At 41.0% G+C, this 16,203-nt stretch overlaps 2 protein-coding genes across 7 annotated transcripts in view; both read left to right on the plus strand.

Moving 5' to 3' along the window:
* Positions 1-6,709, plus strand: part of kmt2a (lysine (K)-specific methyltransferase 2A) — a 143,995-nt gene extending 137,286 nt beyond the window's left edge. For 4 of the 5 annotated variants that reach the window (XM_069894772.1, XM_069894774.1, XM_069894773.1 and 1 more), the window contains one exon: positions 81-6,709. In XM_069894772.1, coding sequence (XP_069750873.1) covers positions 81-356 — 276 coding nt within the window. In that variant the 3' untranslated portion in view covers positions 357-6,709. The remainder of the gene's footprint in view (positions 1-80) is intronic. The other variant, XM_069894778.1, reaches the window with a different exon arrangement.
* A 3,818-nt stretch (positions 6,710-10,527) lies between these two features.
* On the plus strand, positions 10,528-14,040 carry ttc36 (tetratricopeptide repeat domain 36). 2 transcript variants are annotated; one of them, XM_069896091.1, is made up of 3 exons: positions 10,528-10,706; positions 11,138-11,257; positions 12,829-14,040. In XM_069896091.1, the coding sequence occupies exons 1-3, from the start codon at positions 10,601-10,603 to the stop codon at positions 13,092-13,094; spliced, it is 492 nt and encodes a 163-aa protein (XP_069752192.1). In that variant the 5' UTR covers positions 10,528-10,600; the 3' UTR covers positions 13,095-14,040. The 2 variants fall into 2 exon arrangements, with proteins under 2 accessions (XP_069752192.1, XP_069752191.1); XM_069896090.1 differs by having other exon boundaries at positions 10,533-10,706; positions 11,069-11,257.
* Positions 14,041-16,203: the final 2,163 nt, after the last annotated feature.

Genomic DNA, 16,203 nt, shown 5'->3' on the forward strand with positions numbered 1-16,203 from the left:
GGGGTGGGGGGGAAGCATTTACTCATACTGACAAGTGGTTTGTTAACTTTTTTCCTGCTGTTGTCTCCTTTTACATCCAGGGGATCGGTTGCTACATGTTCCGTATTGATGATTATGAGGTGGTGGATGCAACAATGCATGGAAATGCAGCTCGTTTCATCAACCACTCCTGTGAACCCAACTGTTATTCCCGTGTGATAAATGTGGATGGGCAAAAGCACATTGTCATTTTTGCTGTCCGAAAGATCTACCGGGGTGAAGAGCTGACATATGATTACAAGTTCCCAATTGAAGATGCCAGCAACAAACTTACATGTAACTGTGGAGCGAAGAAGTGCAGGAAGTTCCTGAACTGATAAGGACTTGTGGGGAAAACCCCTTTTGAGGTGACTGCTGTGATTTAATGGGATTACTGGGGAAAATAAAAAGTCAGGAATGGAAATAGTGGGATAATTGTACTGAAGTGTGCAACAATGCACATTCATATTAGAGCACAGTTTTCAACACTAGTGGCAAAATGTATTCTTGCATACAGATGTTATACTGCAGAACTGTCTTGGCTGCTGAACATTTCGAAAACTGCACAAAACAGTTACAGCCTACTTTCCATTCCAAAACTGTACAGTACCTTATTGAGAGGCAGGAATCCGAAGTAAAATCAATTGTGGCACTAAGGCAACAAAATATTGTGAAATTTAATCTATTAGCATGCAACTGAAGTTGAATCCCTAATGAACAAAGTATGAGATCAAATTTGACAGGAAGTAACCTCCTTAACAGTAATACACTAGAAAATTGCAAGGAGAATAAATGTTAAATCTTTGGCATACAAATTAAAACCTGGGGATAAACTTTTCATTGTGATCTTGAATGTGGGAAAGTAAAATATTCATGTAACTCCATTCATCAAAAATAGCCACTGCTCAACACCAGATCGACCATACAAAATGGTGTGGATGATGAGATGAATCCTGCAGTACCTGTTCAGTTTTGGAGAAGGCCTGTAATCCCAGGCAATTGCTTCAATCTGGCAAATTCACTCCTTTTTCCAGGAGACAGTTAACTAAGATTTTAAAGTGGTGTGAATTTTTTTTTAAACTCAGAAGAATCACTTGGATTGGCAGAAAATAAAATTAACACTAAAGATTGAAATTCCACCTATTCGGTTTCCTTTAATTTTTTTTTTCTTCATTGGAATAACCACACTTGCTAGAGGGCCAGCATTCAAAAGAACTATAATGGAAGGAGGCAGGGAAGAAAACAGTGAATGCACCACTCTGGATCCTAGCACTCACTTCTTCATTGGTACTAAAGCCCTACTAAGGTGCACTCAATTCAGTAATCTTGTGAAACCCCATGATGTGTGGACACATAGCTAGTTTTGGTAATTACACTACCTATTTAAAATGCACAAGTTGTCTGAAAGGCACTAACTCATAAACTCTAATATTAACAGTGGGGCAATGGAATTATAGTTGATAACCTTCACCAATATAAAAAGATAAAGTTGTAGTTTAAGACTTGGGAATTGAAGTGTCCTGATTAAGTGGGAATAATATTTAATATACCCCTTTTAAAATTTACAGATGTCCGATCAAATCTTGCCACCAACCAGCAATTTTTTAAACTTTGTGTCCCATATGATGGACTTCATCAAAACTTAATCAAAAGAGGAGACGCATGTTCCTAATTCGATGAATAATTTGTATTGGAAAATTAATTAGCCATTAAAAAATATTTTCTAGAATTAGGAACATGTTTATTGTGAAATCTTAATGTAATGAAGAATCACTGGTTTAGAAAGTTGAAAATAAGGGCACTAAAATGGCTCATTGCTGTGCATTATATTGACAAATGAATGGTTTATGCTCATCTGGTGTTCTTTATTCCACAATTTTAAACCACTTATTTTGATTAAAATCTCCAGTAACAGTTCAAGGAGTGCTAATGACGGCATAAAACATTCATTTGCTGGTAACTTAAAAATTGTCTTCATTCCCAGCTGTGCTGTAACATGGAGAAAAAGAAACCAGTTCTTGAAACAATATTGAATTTATCAAACTGGGGGAGGATGAGGGAGGCAATCATGGGTTTTTATTTTGAAAGAAGGGATTTTTTTTTGTGTGTGATTCATGCCACAATAGCTGACTCCTGGAAAACGGGCAATTTTTATTGTGACCAAAAGTATGCACCTGCGGTGGGTTTATGACAGTGATCTAAACTTTAAAGACCTTGATCCCTTGTAATTTTGCACTGTGTGCTTTAGATAAACGCTAAAACTAATGTATTTGTACTGACTACAGTGGTGTATTCTGTTTTTCAGGTTACATTTGTATTCCATGTTTCCCAAAATGCACATTATTAGCTGTACTTTTTGTATTCCATTATCTGGAATTAGAGGTGTGTTTCCTCTTAACTAAACTTTTCCATTTTTTTTTAAAAAAAGGGGTTTGGCTAATCAAGACCATGCATCTTATTTAAAGGGGCACAATATTTTTTGAGTTTGAATTATCCTTCCAATGCATCTCCCTGTTTCTCCCTGTAGACAAATGCTGTGTTCCTTTAAGCAATAGTCAACAGCTAATCAAGCTGATGTAAGGAAGACCATCCAAACATTTTTTTTTCTCGAGGAAGGTCCATGCTGTCCATTATTCCTATTCAGTTATGTCTCTGGGGATTTTTCTTTTTCACTTTGTATTGTCTTTGCTCAGTTGCTGCTACTGTTTAATGACATTCAACTGCCTTTTGGGACCATGTTCCTTGCTGCTACAAAATCAGCTTTTAGTCAATGGCACCCTCGCACAGACAGAGGTACTAACCTCTAACATAGGAAAGGATAGGGTAGACCTAAGGAGGGCAATGCACTTCATTCAGTACATGATTAAATCAGCAGGGCAACCTACTTAGAGCACAGAAAAGGTGCACCTTCTGAGTGTGGTGTTAATGTTCAGGTAATGGGGGTTCTACTGGATTGGTGGGTGGGTTGGGGGGGGCGTAGTTCTGTATGCACTGACAGTCATGAAGACGTATGTGTTTTACTGTTGGTTGCTGGCTGAATGGCTACATATTTAGCTGAAAAAGATTTTCTTTATTTTTATTCGTCTTACTGTAGCCAAGCAGCTGCAGGCACACTTCATGATATTTAGTTTCTAGCAAACCCCTCTTACTGCATTGTAGGGCACTTCACAAAAGGGGCAAAGATTTGATTATGTTGCTATTAATGTATTACTTTTTATTTCCTGCTAGCTTTTTTTTGTTTTAGATGATTGAAGGAATATATGAAGCATCATTTTGTAGTCTCAGGATCTTAATGAGTACAATGGCCTGCAATACTGCTATGTCCTTTTTCAATTCATGGGTCATGACAAAGTATTTAAAGTGGTATTGAGAATGAGTTAGAGCCTTAACATAATATTTGAGGCTTGACTTTAATATTCTTCTACCCAAAAATATATAGTTTCCCACTTAAAGGAGTAGTTTACTAGTTATAATGTTCCTTATATGGATTTTCCGAACTTGTGGTATACCTCCCTTGACTACATTGAAGTGGTGGTAATCCTGCATTAAGTATAACTGAGTGAAATAAGGGACTAGTCATGAGCAGAATCAAACTATTCTTGGAAAATAATGAAACTGGCTGGAAAATCCTGAAATAAGCACAATGTGCTCAAGATGCAAGTGGCTTAATAAATTATCTGAGGGGAGTGGTTGGCATTCTTGAAAAATGCAATGTTTAGTTTTGGTATGATTGATTCCAGGGTCCCAATTATGGCCTTCACCTTCTCAAATACAAGTCCTATTTGTTTACCATTTCATCAAATGCTCTAGTGTGTTGCATTAAGCAGGGAATGATGAACCTTCAAATTGACTGAAGTTCCTTCTTCCTCAAAAGAAAATTACAAAAATATCTTCTGCTTTATAGAATTTCAGAGATTTTAAATAGTACACTTTGTCCAGTTGGTTCAGAATGGAATTTTTATAGACTGAGTCATGAGTTAAAACACTGAACAAAGAATAATATAGATGCTCTCTCCAACTCATACTATCTCTCACTGAAGCAGAGATTTAAAAAAAAATATTTATTGGAAACCCATTTGGATGTATAGGAAACTTGAATATAATAGTATTTTTTAAAAAAAAAGAGAATGGGAAAGAGGTAGAAAATAGTATTTTAAAGAAAATAACTGAAAATAGCACAGCAGAGCCAGGTGGTGAGACCTGAGTGAGTATCTGTACCAAAGGCTTGATTCATGGAAATAAATGAATCATTGGAGTTGGTTGTGACTTTTTTTGCCCCTTCTTTACAACTAGCCCACTGCCCTTTTAATTCAGAGCCAAGACAGAACGGTTGCGCAGAACAGTTGGGGTGTGTGATACTGAGTGAGCCCGATAAGAACATTTTGAGGGTTTATGCTCTTTTCTCCTCCCTTCAAAAAATTTGAATATGGCAATGACAGGCAGGCTTCAGTTTGCCCAGCAATGTGGGATTCAAAATTACCTTTCAGAATGGGGAAAGCAGACATTTCAGATGAGAGAAACCAGTTTCTGGTGTGGCTTGTTTCTTTACCTTTAAGTTTTATGGGGGTGAGTTTGGTCACTGGTGACATGCGTGGCAAGCCTGAAAAGATGACTAGTTGCTAGTTCGCTTTTGTTTACAAACGTCGCTGCTTTTGTTCGTCCACGTGGCTGGTCAGTGATTGAGAATAAAACTGTCGGGCATCCCTTTGTGTTGGTTTACAGAGGCAGTTTTAAACCGTTATAACCTGCATCATGCAGTGTATATAATTAAGTGCCAGGTTATTATTTTTAAAGAAGATTTATAGATAACTTACCTGAAGTTTAATGACCTGCCAGTTAACAATTGAAAATACTGCCATAGTGCATAAATATATATTTTTTTAGTACAGTTTATTTATTTAATTTGGGGTCTTTTTGTGGAGGATGTAATCTGTACATCTTTCTATAGGGTTGTTGTTGGTGAATGGGCATACCTCTTCACTCCAAATTCGGGACAGTGTTCAACGGAGACACTTGAAATGGGGTTAATATAGCTTCTTATAGGCAGTTTATCCCAAATTAATGAAGAGCCATTTCAGTCTGTAAGACCTCTTTTTTTCCTCTCTCTCTCTGGGTAACTATTGTAAGGAGGGAGTGCTTAGTACATATTCATTAATGCCAGTAGCAGGATTGGCCTCCAGTGGGAAACGTACTTCTAGTGAGAGAGAGTCCTTAATTGTACCAGCATATCTGGCAGATCTAGTTACACTGACAACGCATTTAAAGTAAAAGCACCAAAGTTTTGAAAACTTAACTACATTTACATATGGTGTTCTTTTGCACCTTTTTAATGAAGTTCATTCTGTATAGTTAATTTTTTTTAAAACTTTTCTATGTTTTGCCTTGAGATTGGGGTGGTGGTGGAATTTAACATGTATTCCATCTTAGTCTCGGATTCCAGAGCATTCAAATCCAGGAACAATTCTATTACTGTCAGCAATCCACAACAGGATGGCACTTTTTATTTGTCCTCTCAACATCAGTCGTGTTTTCTTTCTTTACTGGAGGGCTTCACCTTGCAGTATTGCAGCGGGATTGTTTCTAATAAAAATCTTGCCCCCCACAGGGTGGAAATTTCAATCTGGTCACCACTGAACAATTCAGGCTCAAATCCATGAGCATCAAACAAGGAAGGCTCAAATGTGGCTTTACAAACTGTAATACGGTTTGACTTCCTTTTGCAACCCAACACATTGGGACACAGCAGTTTTAAAATGAATGTATCTTTTTCTAATGACTGAACATGTTACAAAACTTTTAAATAAATGACATCATCAAGTTTGTTTAATGAAATACATAATCCCATCTGAAAAAGACGTGGGTTTATTTGAAGGGCTGGTTCTCATGTACTTGGCATCCATTTCAAAGCAATATAATGTTTACAATAAATCTGTAAAGATCATGTAAATCCATCATGTCTTAGTTTAAAAGTACAGAATTCTGGATCTAAGTTGAAAAAATGTGAGGGTGGGGGAAAGGGGGAAATACAGAATCTACAATATCTGAATTGTTTTCAGAGAGAATAATGCTTTGGTAATACTTCCCAAAAACTTTAAAAATATTTAAACACTATTGCTGTTTTTATTATCTCACAAATGGATAGCTATGTAGCTACTAGAGTGAAATACAGTTTTTAAATTATTTTTTTTAAATTAGGGTACACATTGTGTCTGTACATCCTTGTGACTAGAATGCTTCTCTTCCCCAATACCTCCACCGGAACAGTTCTATTTATATGTGTTTTTCCGTTAATGTGAATATATTTTTGCATCTCTTTGAGATGAATACACAAAGAAGTGGTAGATGTAAAATGTTCCGGTTCAGAAAACTCTTGATAAATTTGTTTTATTTTTTATTCATCATGAGGCTAAATGTAACCTTTTAATTATTTTTGTTATTTTTTTGCATTCCTGTAAATTGTTATTTTTACATGGCTCTTGCAAAACATCGACTTTACAATTGGATTAGTGCACCAGTGTTAAACAATATCATGGAAATGAAGGTAATTTTAATTATTAAGAAAAACTGAAAGCTATGCTAAAGAATGAATGTAAAAATGTATATAGATGTAAAAAATGTTTCTAAGCGTCATTTTCTATGCACTTTTTTATTTAAGTGATAGTTTAATTAATAAACATGTCCAGTTTATCCTTGGAGGTACTTTAAATATATTTTGTGTATTTCATGCGGCCTTTTGTTTAAAGTGGAATTTTTCCTCCTTTCTGCCCCACAATTCGCAGGTGATCCTCTGTTGCGAGGCTCCTGCCTGAAATGGTTTGTTTATTTGAGCACACACACAGGATTATTCAGATCATATAATTATTCTGGTGGTGTACCATGTAAAGAGCTAGCACTGGCTGGTGAATTCAAATCTACTTTTTTGTCAAATTTAAAACATTGTCGATATGGGTCAGGGTAAATAACAGATCTGTCTTGCAGTTTTTGAGTAAAACTAAGCAGGTTTCACAGTCTGATACATTTTTGTGAGATAGGTCAGAATTTTAAGACGTATGTATTAAAATCATGGGTAAGCTAAACAGCCCTTCCTGTGAGCATAACTCATCATGATCTTGGCAAATTCTTTCTCATCTAATTTTTACATCTGATTCATCTGGTGTTGAAAACTCCTTCCTTGAATATGCTCAAAGCATTCACAGCCCTCTGAGATGGAGGATATCAAATCTTTGCAATCTACGGTCTGGATAATGACATTTCTCATCAATACTGAGTGGCTAATTCCTTGCCTGAGATGTTTAACTTTTGGGACCAAATCACAGTACCAGAAAAGAAAAAAAATGAGTCATCTTGGAATATTCTCATTTGTTTCCTTCTGATAGATAACTCAGCAGAACTTCATTCAAAATATTAAGGGGAAATTGACTCTGTTCCCCATAGCCCTCACAAATGTATCTATCTCCAACTAAAATACTTCCAATTAGCTTTCACAAACCTATAGAGCAGAGAATTCTAGAGATTCACGACCCTCTGTGAAAAGAAATTTCTATGCACCTCTCTCAAATGATGGTCCCTTGTCAATATGTCCCCTTATTCAAGACTCTCCCACTACCCTGTTATGCACCTCAAGTCTTCTGACTCAATAAAGTCCCCCTTCACTCTTCTAAATTCCAAAGAATACAGACCATCTTTCAGTCAGGAATGTACAATACAGAAATAGGTACATCTCACCTCATCTTCGATCTTGGCACAGCCTTGCAATTTTATTACCCTTGTATTTGTGTGATTCTCTTTTGAAGATCATTGAAATTAAATTCACTGTATTGGCACTATTCCAGAGGCAAAGCATTTTTGAGGTAAGGAAAATGTATCATTCCAAACAAAATGTATTTTTGTGCAAACATTTATGCACATCATGTCAAGAATCTTGTCAAATAGTTCCAGGCCTTTTAAAGGGGGATCTGCAAGAGCAAAGAATGTAAGTTATATACACCAAAATCTTTCTTTCTTTGGCTTGGCTTCGCGGACGAAGATTTATGGAGTGGGTAAAAAAGTCCACGTCAGCTGCAGGCTCGTTTGTGGCTGACCAGTCCGATGCGGGACAGGCAGACACGATTGCAGCGGTTGCAAGGGAAAATTGGTTGGTTGGGGTTGGGTGTTGGGTTTTTCCTCCTTTGCCTTTTGTCAGTGAGGTGGGCTCTGCGGTCTTCTTCAAAGGAGGCTGCTGCCCGCCAAACTGTGAGGCGCCAAGATGCACGGTTTGAGGCGTTATCAGCCCACTGGCGGTGGTCAATGTGGCAGGCACCAAGAGATTTCTTTAGGCATTCCTTGTACCTTTTCTTTGGTGCACCTCTGTCACGGTGGCCAGTGGAGAGCTCGCCATATAATACGATCTTGGGAAGGCGATGGTCCTCCATTCTGGAGACGTGACCCATCCAGCGCAGCTGGATCTTCAGCAGCGTGGACTCGATGCTGTCGACCTCTGCCATCTCGAGTACCTCGACGTTAGGGGTGTGAGCGCTCCAATGGATGTTGAGGATGGAGCGGAGACAACGCTGGTGGAAGCGTTCTAGGAGCCGTAGGTGGTGCCGGTAGAGGACCCATGATTCGGACCCGAACAGGAGTGTGGGTATGACAACGGCTCTGTATACGCTTATCTTTGTGAGGTTTTTCAGTTGGTTGTTTTTCCAGACTCTTGTGTAGTCTTCCAAAGGCGCTATTTGCCTTGGCGAGTCTGTTGTCTATCTCATTGTCGATCCTTGCATTTGATGAAATGGTGCAGCCGAGATAGGTAAACTGGTTGACCGTTTTGAGTTTTGTGTGCCCGATGGAGATGTGGGGGGGCTGGTAGTCATGGTGGGGAGCTGGCTGATGGAGGACCTCAGTTTTCTTCAGGCTGACTTCCAGGCCAAACATTTTGGCAGTTTCCGCAAAGCAGGACGTCAAGCGCTGAAGAGCTGGCTCTGAATGGGCAACTAAAGCGGCATCATCTGCAAAGAGTAGTTCACGGACAAGTTTCTCTTGTGTCTTGGTGTGAGCTTGCAGGCGCCTCAGATTGAAGAGACTGCCATCCGTGCGGTACCGGATGTAAACAGCGTCTTCATTGTTGGGGTCTTTCATGGCTTGGTTCAGCATCATGCTGAAGAAGATTGAAAAGAGGGTTGGTGCGAGAACACCAAAATAATATACAAGTATATGACCAATGTAGGGGAGAAATGACATGGAAAATAAAGTGAGAAAGAGTGATGTCCACTTTGATACACACAACACAAAAACAGTATTAAATGGTGAGAGATTGGTAGCTTTGATGTTCAAAGACCCAGGAGTACTTGAATGACACTATGGAATAAGTGATTCAGAGGTGAGTGATTTGTTAAGTCTTTATGATGGAAGACGAGATGAGAAACTGCTGAAATCTGAAACCGACCAAACAGTCCTGATTCAGATCTTGGCCTGAAATGTCATCCCTTTGCTGCCATAGATGCTCAGTTCTCACAGATTATGTTTTGCTTTCTGGTGGGTAAAAGGATTTAATTACAGGAGTAAGGTTTATGTTATTGAATGGGGCCTTGGTGAAATTACTGGAGTATTGTGGACAATATTGTTTTTCATACATATGAGAGCGTTTACCAGTCATGGAAGGAATACATTGACACTTCTCTAGTTCCAATGATGTTGGGATTGTCTTGTGAGAGAGTGAGTTAACTAGGACTGCATTTTTAGAGCTTGGTTTCAATGAGATGATTCTAAAAATTATTTGAAGCAGTTTGACAAGTTGGAGGTAGGGAAGTTATTACTTAGGATAGGCTGGAACGAGAAGAAATTTCACTCAGGATGGTGAACCTTTAGTATTCACTGGCTTGAGTTCCAATGCAGGATCAGACGTTGGTGATCCAAAACAGGTGGTGAGTCAAAGGATATAGGAGAGATGCAAGAACGTGGTGCCTGTGGAAGGTCAACCATAATATTGGTGAAAAGCAGAGCATGCCATGTGGCCGAATTTCCTGCTCGCACTATTTCTTGTTAACTTTAAATTCAAAGTGAATTTTAATGTAATTTTTAACTTGTACATTTCAGGTTTTCGTTCCTCGGCATTGCTGGGGTCCAAAGTTATTGGGAGCCTGGTCCACTGCTCCCCGTCTAACCCCTCTCACCCTGTCCTCATTACACTATCTCCCCTCTGCCTGTCCTAAACGTCGGCCCTTCTTCATTGATGCTGTCCCACCTGCTCAGTTCCTGTAGCAGGTATGTTTTGCTCTGGAAGGAGCCCCACAGGTAAGGACAAGCCTCGGGGGTGCAGACGTTGTGATGGTAGAAAATACCGAAATGCTGGAGGAACTCGGCCAGTCTTCAGCGTCTATAGGAGCCAGATATATTGCTGACGTTTGAAGCGCCTTCAATCGCTTACCGTGTTTTCACAAAACCTGTGTGGGTTTTTTTTTTGTTAGTGTGGTTGATAGCTGAGGTTCACCCCGATCTGCAGGCCAGTGCCCTCCGAGTGCAACCTCCCAATGGGCTGGAAGTACCGGTGCCTCTGCCATCCAAAGTCCACTGCAGCAACGCGCTCTCATCACGCCAACCGCAGGACATGGCAAGCCCCAGAGACCAGGCTGTACTGCAGGCCATCTTCAACCCGAACAACCCCTTCGGGGATGATCTCTGCTTGGAAGGGGAGGGCGAGCTGACCGATGACGGTGAGGAAAGGCATGTTGTCCTTTTACCAAACTGGTGGGCGCGATCAAATTCATCTGGGGTACTCTCGAAGGTTTGGCTCGGACAGGTGGGGAATTGTGTTTGGCAACTTTATTTCTACGGGAGGAACTGGAGCCTAGTCTGCTGAAGGTAACGAAGGAGATACCACTTCGCCCCGGGAGTCCTGCTCATTGACCGGTCATCCGAGCCTGTCTGGATCCCATGACCCAGGAAGATGCATCACCCAAGCAGCCTGCTGCATCTTCCCCTTTCTTCCCCTGGGGACCAGGGCAGGGTCTCCACACTCGTGGAGAAGAGGGAGTAGCTTGCATACTTGCTACATTATAACCATTGTTGTGTTCAGATAGTAGATTTGATTCCGCGCTTGTGGCACAGGCTAAAGAGTTGGAACTGCGTGGAATGTTTTTGGCAGAGTCTGGGGACATTGATGCTGCCATGGAGGCATTTGATCAAGCCATCGCAATCATTCCCGAGCGAGCATCGGCTTACAACAATCGCGCACAAGCTCTTCGACTGAAGGGAGATAACACAGGTAAACACCAGGCTTGTTTGTGGGAGGAAGGAAGGTGCTCACTGGGGGGGGGAAAAAATGACTTTTTTTGTCAGCAGAATGTATATCATTGTTTTTGATATTACAGCGATTATCCAGAGAATCTCAGTCAACATTGGAAGGAATGATGCATTGTCACCCTATGGTTCTTTAACAGGCTGATAATTTGATAGGTGGACTAATAGATGACTGTGAAACAATGGACAAATAGGATGAGGCCTGGGCAGGGATAATTCATAAAAGTGCAATGGAGCATGATGAGTGGGCCATTGGATAGCTGGCATTGCTACAGATGGCTGGTGGATTGTTGCAAATTTGCAGAAGTCAGAATTGTGATTATTGAGATATGCAATGATCAACAGCAACAACCCAGTGTCTTTGGATTGGTCGCCAAAGACTCCTTTGAATTCAGAAATTACAAGAAACTGTTTGAAAACTGGAGGACAGGGAGTATAAACTGTCTCCACAAGTATCGCCAGCCTTGGGTTGCAGTTCAGCCTAAAGTTGGCTTCACAGTCTAACTTATCTGGTCACCCTCTATTTTTCTTTTTATCCATGTGCCTGTCTAGGCATCTCTTAAATGTCCCTAATGTTTTAGCCTCCACCACCATCCCTGCCAAGGTATTCCAGGTACAACTCGGTGTATAAAAAAAAAAAAGCTTACCCTGATGTTTACCCTTAGCTTTCCTCCTTTCATTTTTTACAGATGTCCTTTGGTGTTTGCTACTCCCACCCTGGGAAAATGGTGCTGTCAGTCTACCTGACCTATGCTCCTCAGAATCTTATAGACCTCTATTAAGTCACTTCACACTCTTCTTTGCTCCAAAGGCAAAAGCCCTAGCTCTGCTAACCTTGCCCCATAAGACTTACTTTACAATCCAGGCAATATCCTGGTAAATTTCCACTGCACCCTTTCCATAGCTTCCACATACTTTCTATATTGAGGTGACCAGAATTGAACACTATTTTAAAGTGGTCTCACCAGAGATGTGTGGAGTGGCAACTTTATTTCACGACTCCTGAACTCAATCCCCTGATTAATGAAGCCCTTCTTAATTATCCTATCAACTTGAGATATTTAACATGCAGCTAAAGAATTCATAGGATAGTGGAGCTTGGGGGGAGGGGGTAAAACACACAGCTGGAGAAACCCAACAGGTCAAGCAATGTCCTTTATAGGGAAAAGGTAAAATATAACTGGCATTTCGGGCTTGAGCCCTTATTAAAGTATGGAAAAAAGCTGATAGGCATCCAAACAAAAGAAAGGGCGGAGGGGTGATTGCAATTGAAGGAGGTGATAGGTGGCGAAGGGAGGGAGTGGACAGCAGTGATCGAGGGGAGGAGCAATGGCTAGGTGAAGGGAGGTGGGAAGGAGGAGAACTGGGAAAGGGGAGGGGGAAGAGGTGAGCAGATTAGCAGAAACTCAAAAAGTCGATGGTAATGCCATCAGCTCGATGGGGTGTTTATCCATGCATATGATTCCATTGGCTGATGTCTTGTACCTTGATCCACTGTGAAACATTTGGCTGACCAGTGGATAATTTCTTCTCCAGGGGCTCTGAGTGACCTGAACAAAGCAGTGGAGCTGAGTGAGGGCAAGGGGCGGACAGCCTGCCAGGCCTTGGTTCAACGCGGCCTCCTCTACCGACTCAACCAACAGGACCCAGAGGCTCTGCATGACTTCCAGCAAGCAGCAGGTCTCGGCAATAAGTTCGCGAGGAAGCAAGTGACCCTCATGAACCCGTATGCTGCTCTGTGCAACCGCATGCTGGCAGAGATGATGACCAATGTCATAAAACCTGAGCCACCGTCAGTGTGAAGGGTCACATTCCATTGATATGCATTGAATGATATTGTTGTTTCTCCCTATACGTTGTTATTTTCTGGAATAATTACCCCAAGTTTAACCTGCATTACTGGAGGTTGTGATTATCCCTGCTCTTAAGAGAAGAAAGCAACATTCTGTCATTGGTCAGTAAGCCCTTTTTGGATCCAAACCTTTGAGCACCCTACCATTGGTTACCTGAGCCTATGAGATGAAGGCCAACACTCTCAGTTGCTAAAGCATGTTGCATTTGGCCAAACACTCTATTAGTTATTAATAGATTCTGTGAGCAAGACTTGCATCTGCTGATACAAGTTACCATATTCTTTCCAATGGGAGCTAAATCCCTTAACCTTGTTATCAGTTCATTTGTTTACTGCTAGTAAACAAATATCAAATGAGGCCCCATCCCTCCACACTATTAACTCAAGATGGGGTTATTTTTTATTTCTAATTTTAGTTATTGAAAAACTATCAAGAATTCAACTCCATCATTTTAATACAGATTAAATGTAATTAAATTCAGCCATTCTCACAGAAGGCTAAACAAACTTGAACAATATCTAGATGGACCTGTTGAACTTATTCCTGTGCAGTAAAACGTTCAAATGAGTGTTCCCAATCTGGATTTCAAGCCTCTTTTTACACTCAACATGGGTCAGAGTGCATTCAGACAGAATACCCTGGATATGAAAGATTGGAAGATTCGCTCTTGTATCCTAACGAGGAAGGAAAAAAATGGAAGATCTGATGTGTAATCTACTTCAGAAAAAACTCAGGCTGATCACCTTCAGGGGGTCAGTGATTGGATTTGTGTTTCTATCGAAGGCAGTATGGACAATTCATTATTTTCCATGTTGCAGAGTTAATAAAGCAAATGGGTTTGATTTACAATTGATCTGTTCACTATCTGTAAAATAAAATGTTTAATAACAAATAATCTTTTTATTGTTCAGTTTGCTTTCTTAAGTTTGGAAGAGTGAAATGGGAGATTTTAGTATTCACTTCAAATAAAGGCTTTTTTGGTATGTGTGACTAATAATGATGAAGGAAACAAGAGACTGCTGGGACAAATCTGATTATTTATAACAATATATTTTGGAGTGGGCACGAGGAATCTGGAGACTCTGTAGTAAGAGCACAAGCATGCTGGCTGAACTCAGTAAGTCAAGATATACCTTGAAGAAGGGGTCAGGCATAAAAAGTTGATATTTACTTCCAATGGAGACTGTGTGACCTGCTGAGTTCCTCCAGCATTTTTTTATTTATAATATTTTGGAGTCCTGCTGTAAATATCTCGGAATCAATGCTATAATCTCCAATGGCAACACACAATTTAGGAGAAGAAAAGAGCAAGAACAATGAGATGTTAGTAAAGATTAATATACATTTAGGGAAAAATTAGTTTAAAAAAAATTTAATAGACACTTTTATTTTAATCTCCAGCCAACTGTTGAAGTGCAGAATCAAAGGTTTCTGTTAAAAGTGAATTTGACCTTAACAGAGGCAGGAGTAGATCATTGGAACTACTTAACTGTTAAGACCATACATGATGTTTACTTCAGCACCATCTTCCTGCTCAAATGCCTTGATACTTTTAATATCCAAAATTCTTTTGACGTTTACCTTGAGTTTACTGAATCTCCTCCGCCCTCTTGAGTCGTAAATTCCAAAAATTCACACTCTGGGTGAAGATATTTCTTCTAAAATAGTACTTTATTTTAAGGCTGGCCATTGGTTCTTGTCCTTCTGGCTGAGGGAGGGGGGAGGGAAACAGGATACCAACTCCCCATCCGTCCTGCCAAGCCTTTTAATTTGGTACATTTCACCAGGATCACTTCAAAATCTTCCCAGGCTCATGTATATGTAGGCTTGATCAAATCTACATTCCAGAAATCAATATGCTGTCTCACAAGGAGAGGATCCCAGATCTGTGTACAATTTTCCAGATGCAGTTTCACTGGGCTGTATCCCCGATCCAAACACTGGCACCTCCTGGACTACATCCTGGTGCGAGAAAGTGACAAACAAGATGTGCTCCACACCAGGGTCATGCCTAGCGCGGAATGCCACACTGACCACCGGCTGGTTCGCTGCAAGCTCAACCTTCACTTCAAGCCAAAGCCCAGGAACAATAAAGCCCCCAGAAAGAGGTTCAATGTTGGAAAACTGCAGTCAGACGAAGCGAGAGGAAACTTCCAGGCAAACCTCAAAGCAAAGCTCGACGTTGCAACCCGCCTCACGGACCCGTCCCCTGAAACCCTCTGGGATCAGTTGAAGACTACCATACTGCAATCCACTGAAGAGGTACTGGGCTTCTCCTCCAGGAAAAACAAGGACTGGTTTGACGAAAACAGCCAGGAAATCCAGGAGCTGCTGGCAAAGAAGCGAGCTGCCCACCAGGCTCACCTTACAAAGCCGTCCTGTCCAGAGAAGAAACAAGCCTTCCGTCGCGCATGCAGCCATCTTCAGCGCAAACTCCGGGAGATCCAAAATGAGTGGTGGACTAGCCTCGCCAAACGAACACAGCTCAGCGCGGACATTGGCGACTTCAGGGGTTTCTACGAGGCTCTAAAGGCTGTGTACGGCCCCTCACCCCAAGTCCAAAGCCCGCTGCGCAGCTCAGACGGCAAAGTCCTCCTCAGCGACAAGATCTCCATCCTCAACCGATGGTCAGAACACTTCCAATCTCTTTTCAGTACCAACCGCTCAGTCCAAGATTCCGCCCTGCTCCAGCTCCCTCAACAGCCCCTAAGGCTAGAGCTGGATGAGGTTCCCACCCTGGATGAGACATATAAGGCAATCGAACAACTGAAAAGTGGCAAAGCAGCAGGTATGGATGGAATCCCCCCAGAAGTCTGGAAGGCTGGCGGCAAAACTCTGCATGCCAAACTGCATGAGTTTTTCAAGCTTTGTTGGGACCAAGGTAAACTGCCTCAGGATCTTCGTGATGCCACCATCATCACCCTGTACAAAAACAAAGGCGAGAAATCAGACTGCTCAAACTACAGGGGAATCACGTTGCTCTCCATTGCAGGCAAAATCTTCGCTAGGATTCTACTAAATAGAATAATACCTAGTGTCGCTGAGAATATTCTCCCAG

This window comes from Narcine bancroftii, chromosome 8, assembly GCF_036971445.1.
Source record: "Narcine bancroftii isolate sNarBan1 chromosome 8, sNarBan1.hap1, whole genome shotgun sequence".
Lineage (NCBI taxonomy): Eukaryota > Metazoa > Chordata > Chondrichthyes > Torpediniformes > Narcinidae > Narcine > Narcine bancroftii.